The sequence below is a fragment of the Neopelma chrysocephalum genome, unplaced genomic scaffold (genome assembly GCF_003984885.1).
Source record: "Neopelma chrysocephalum unplaced genomic scaffold, ASM398488v2 Primary Assembly neopelma1_183151, whole genome shotgun sequence".
Taxonomy (NCBI): Eukaryota; Metazoa; Chordata; class Aves; order Passeriformes; family Pipridae; genus Neopelma; species Neopelma chrysocephalum.
In genome coordinates this window covers 1-4,820 of record NW_020938163.1, presented here as the reverse complement: position 1 = coordinate 4,820, position 4,820 = coordinate 1, and the positions used below count along the sequence as shown (strand labels likewise).

Sequence of the window (4,820 nt, the reverse complement as noted above, 5' to 3'; positions counted from 1 at the left end):
CCCCCCCCATTTCCCTCCCAAACTGGGAGGGGTGAGGTTCCCCCCTCCACCCCCCCAATCCAGGGGTCCCCCCACATCGCCCCTCACACAGAACCCTCTAATCCAGGGGTCCCTCCCACTCATCTCCCCCAGTTCAGTGCCCCTCTCAAATATTGGGGTCTCCTCCCCCCCAATATCAGTGTTCACCCACCATCCCTGAAGTTTGGGGTCACCCAAGCCATAACCCCCCAAAATCGGGCCCCCACCTCCAACCCCTCCAGTTCAGGAGTCCTCCCTACCCAACACCACCAAAACTGGGGTCATCTCTCCTCCCACCCAGAACCCCTCAATTCAGGGACCCCCCCACCCATTTCCTCCCCAAACTGGGCTCCTCCCCCCAAATACTGGGGTTCCCCCACTCATTTCCCCCCAATCCAGGGGTCCTTCTGTCTGCCCTCCACCTATTGTCTCCCAACCAGTGTGTCCCTACCCAAATTCGGGGTCCCTCCACCCAGAACTCCCGATTTAGGGGTCACCCCCCGAAATCGATGTTTCACCTCCTTCTCCCCCCCGAAACTGGGGTCCCCCACCCACCTCTTACCCCAAATCAAGCCCCAAATACGGGTGCCCTCCCCACAAAATTTCGAGGTGCCCACCTGCTCCAGTCCCCCAAACCGGGGTCTCCCCTCCTCCCCTCCCGAAAATATCGACACCCCTCCACCAAATTCCGTGGTCCCTCTACCCAGAACCCCCCAATTTATGGGTCTCTTCCCCCAAATCGGAGTTGCCCTCTCCTCTTTCCCCAAACTTTGGCCCCCCTCCCCGACCCCCCCAATTCAAGGGTCCCCCGACCCTTTACTCCCCAAAAATTCGGGGTGCCCACCTTCTCGAGCCCCCCCGCCGCCGCCGCCAGCGCTCGGTGATTGTCCTTGAGCAGGAGGAGCCCCCCACCCCGCCCCCCCCGGTGAGGGTCGGCGCCCCCCACCCCCAGCGCGTATTTCTCCGCCAGTCGGAAGCCGGGGGTGGTTTTTCGGGTGCCCGCCACGACCCCCGCCCACCCCTGTCCCCGGGCCACCCCCACGGCCCTCGCGGCCATCGAGGCGACCCCGCTGCAGCGCCCCAAAATATTAAGGGCGACCCTCTCCCCCGCCAGGACCCCCCCGGCCGGACCCTCCACCTCGGCCACCAGCGCCCGCCCGGGGGGCAGCGACCCCCCCTCGGGGACCCTCCAGGTGACGCGGCACCCCGACACCCCGAACACGGCCTCGGCGAAGGGGGCCCCCGCCAGGACGCCCCCCGGGCCGCCCCCGCCCTTGCTGAGGAGGTGGGCGCGGGTCGGGGCGTCCCCCGCGACCCCCACGGTGGCGTCGGGCCAGGGCAGGTCCTCGTCCAGCCACGCCCGGGCGAGGGACGCGAGGCGGTGGGGGGGGCGGCGGGGGGGGCCCAGAGAGGGGCGGGGGGCTCGCAGGTCATGGCGGGGGGTCCTGGGGAGAGGGAGAAGGGGGTTACTGGGGATTTGGCTGGAGTTATTTGGGTCCAGGGAGGAATTTTGGGGTCTTCGGGGCGGGGGGAGACGGCTCGGGAGTCGCGGGGAGGGTGGTGGTTTGGAGGGTTATTGGAGTCGTTGGAGGGGGATTTGGGGGGGATATTGGGGGTTTGGGGGGGGATTTGGGAGGCTTATTGGGTACTAGGGAGCTCCTGGAGGATTCTGGGGTCCTTGGAAAGATTTTGGGGGGATCTGGGGGGGGATTTTGGGAGGTTATTGGCGTCCAGGGGGGTTATTGGCAGGATCTTATGGAGTTATTTGGGTCCTTGGGGTGATTTTAGGGTCCTGGGGGAGTCGAGGAGGTTCTGGGGAGGATCTGAGGGGGCATTTGGGAGGGGGTTGGGGGTCCTGGAAGGGGTCTTGCAGGGGATTTTGGGGTCCTGCAGGGGCTTCGGGGGGTTATTTGAGTCCAGCAGGGGGAAGTTGTGGTCTTCAGGGGGGTGGGGAGGAGGAGTCTGGGGGCTCTTGGAGGTGGTTTGAGGGATTATTGGGGTCCTGACAGGGATTTTGGGGGGGCCCTGGGGGGATTTGGGGGGGGTTATTATGGTCCTGGGGGGAGATATTGGGGTTTAGGAGGAGTCCTGAGGGGTCTGCAGGGGGATTTCAGTTGGTAATTTGGGTCTTCAGGGGTCCGAGGGGGATTTTGGGGGGGTTGTGGTCCGTGGAGTGATAGAGGGGAGAATGTGGGGGGCTTGGGGGGTTACTGGTGGGATTTTGGGGAGTTTTTTGTGTCCGGGGGGAGGGAATTTTGGGATCCTGAGGGAAGTTGGGAGGGGGATATTGGGGTCCTGGAGGGCATTTTGTGGGGTTATTTGGGTCTCGGGGGGCATTTGGAGCCCTGGGGGGGACCAAATGTGGGTCTTGCCCCACAGAGACCCCCAAATGTGGGTCCCACTCCACCCGGACCCCCTTTAAATGTGAGTTTCCCTCCCAAAAATGACTGTCCCACCCCCAAATCCACCCCCCCCAGATGTGGGTCCAACCCCCCCCAGACACCCCCAAATCTCGCACCCCCGACCCCCCCCAGATGTGGGTCTCCCGCCTGCCCCTCGCCCCCAGCTCAGGGGGGTCCAAAGTCCGGCCCTGATTGGCCACATCACCCACCCCTCCCCCCCTGTGCCCATGGGGGAGGGGCACCCCACTGACCTGTCCTGACTTGGGGGGCCACTGAGCGGAACTGGGGGGAGTCAGAAGAGTTCTTACCTGTGGGGGTGAGGCCAGCCCCGCCCAAATCCCCTCCCCTTCGCTGTGATTGGCTGCCCCGGGGGTCCCCACCCAAAAGTTTGGGGTGGGGGAGGGAAAATTCTCTTTATTGGCAATAAATAAGCTATGCCGGGGGTGGGGAATGACTGGGGGGAACTTGGGGGGCACCCCATGGTCAGGGGAGGTGCTTGGAGGATGCCCCAAGGCACTGGGGGGGCTCAGGGTGCTTGAAGGGCACTTGGGTGGTGCCCCAGGGATGGGGGTGCTTGAGGGGCCTCATCTCCAGCCTGAGGAACCAGGAGCTCAAGGACTCCCTGAGGCAGCTGATTCACTTGGTCACGTTCCAGCAGGGCTGAGCCACCCATCTCCCTTCCCAAGTGATTCCCAGCTACTGTCCAGCAGCTTCTGTGCCTTGGGTGTTTGTCCTGTGAGTATTGGGTTTCTCCAGCCACACCAAGCCGTCCCTCTGACCCCAAGGCCTCCTGTCAATGTGTCGCTCTCTCCGGCAGAGCTGCCCTCCCATGGAGCCTCTAATGAAAGGGGGATGTGCATGGAGTGCAGTGCCCAAAGACTGGGATTGTCAGGAATAACCCACATGCTGTCAATGTGTGTGGCTGGGGTGCCTTTGGCAAGGGAACAGCCTGAGGCACTGCAGGACGCTACAGACTATTAATGAAGCGCTTGTTGGATGATCTTGCTCCCCAGGGTGCGTGTTCCTGTGATGCCAAGTGGGGCCAGGGAGGGAAGGGCAAACAGACATGGGCTGTTTGCAGGGGGAGATACAGGGATGATCAATGGCAGCAAGTTGTGAGCAGAGAAAAAGGAAAAAGACAAGATGAAGCAAAGGAAATGCTCAGGGCTGTTTGGGGGGAGCTGCCAGGCAGCCCTGGATCTGAGCAGCAATGCCTGCAGTGGGACAAGAAACTCACAGGTCACCTGAGCAAACTTTCTTGTTGACTTCAAAGGTCACTGGGAACCTGAGTGGTTTTCCTCCTGTCAAGAAGAGAAGGTCTGTGATCAACGGACATAGACAATTGTTCATGTGCATCACAGTAATGTCCCAGTGCTGGGCACAGAGGAATGACAACAGTGACTGGCTGCCAGGACAGCTCCAGACCACTGGTGACTTCTGGGCCTGGTCATCCAGCCAAACTTCCATCCCCTCATCATCCACTGCTTCAGTCTGGCTGTGAGATGATGGGAGGCCATGGCCAAGGCCTTCCCAAAGTCCAAGTGTGCCCCGTTCCCTCCTTTGCCCTCCCAAACACTTTGTGCTGCGTTTTTCTTTGCCTTCAAGTGCCCGGGGATGACCGTGGGAGGGCTTGTCCTGTCACCTTCCCAAGGACTGAGGTGGAGCTGACCAGTCCCTAATTCTCCCTCCTGAAGACAGATTTGGTATTTTCCTTCTCTGAGGACTTGGAGACCCCCCTGATTGCTCTGTCTTTCCTGAGATAGTTGAGAGAGGTCTCATGGTAACACCAGCCAGGTTCCCCAGCACCTCTCTGCCCCTTCCCACACCCAAAGCCCTCCCCACGTGGCACACTTCCAGGGCAATGCCTGGCAAAGAGTGCAGGTCCTCTGGGCCTGGTTAGAAGACAATCAGAAGAGATTTCTTCCCACAGGATCACAACTCCAGCTCAGCTTTTCTGAGTGTTTTTCTCAGAGTCATGAATTCTCTGTTTCACGGGCTGTAGATGAGCGTGTTCAGCGGGGTCTTGAGGAAAGGGAAGGAAAGTATTTTTCTGAAGGCCAATGTCACTTGTGCCTGCAGAACCCTCCTGAGTGCACAGGTGAGAAGCTCCCCACGTGTGCCTCCCCAAAGGCTGTGCATCGGCAGGCACAAGCCAGAGAGCCAAGGAAGGGGATCCAGCAGAGAGGCCTTTGCAGTGGTTGCTTCCAAGGCAGGTGAGAGAACTCTCATTGGGACTGGGGAGGAGGGTGAGGAAGAGCAGCAGTGTGTGTGTGTATCAGGGCTCTGTGAGGTGTCCACACCTGAGCTGGGCTCATGCCCTGCTCACACCCCCGGGGTGTTCAGAGACACGAGTCCTTCCCTTGCACACACAGACAGTTCATTGCAGCAGGGGCAGGGTCT

The 4,820-nt window shown here is 60.9% G+C and overlaps 1 protein-coding gene across 1 annotated transcript in view; it reads right to left on the bottom strand.

Annotated features, from left to right (window-relative positions):
* The window catches only part of LOC113962596 (nicotinate-nucleotide pyrophosphorylase [carboxylating]-like), a gene marked incomplete at its 5' end in the record, with an annotated part of 2,735 nt that extends 1,272 nt beyond the window's left edge, over window positions 1–1,463 (bottom strand). The window contains one exon of the mRNA XM_027673360.1: window positions 863–1,463. Within this exon, the coding sequence (XP_027529161.1) occupies window positions 863–1,463 (601 nt within the window). The remainder of the gene's footprint in view (window positions 1–862) is intronic.
* Between the last annotated feature and the right edge of the window lie 3,357 nt (window positions 1,464–4,820).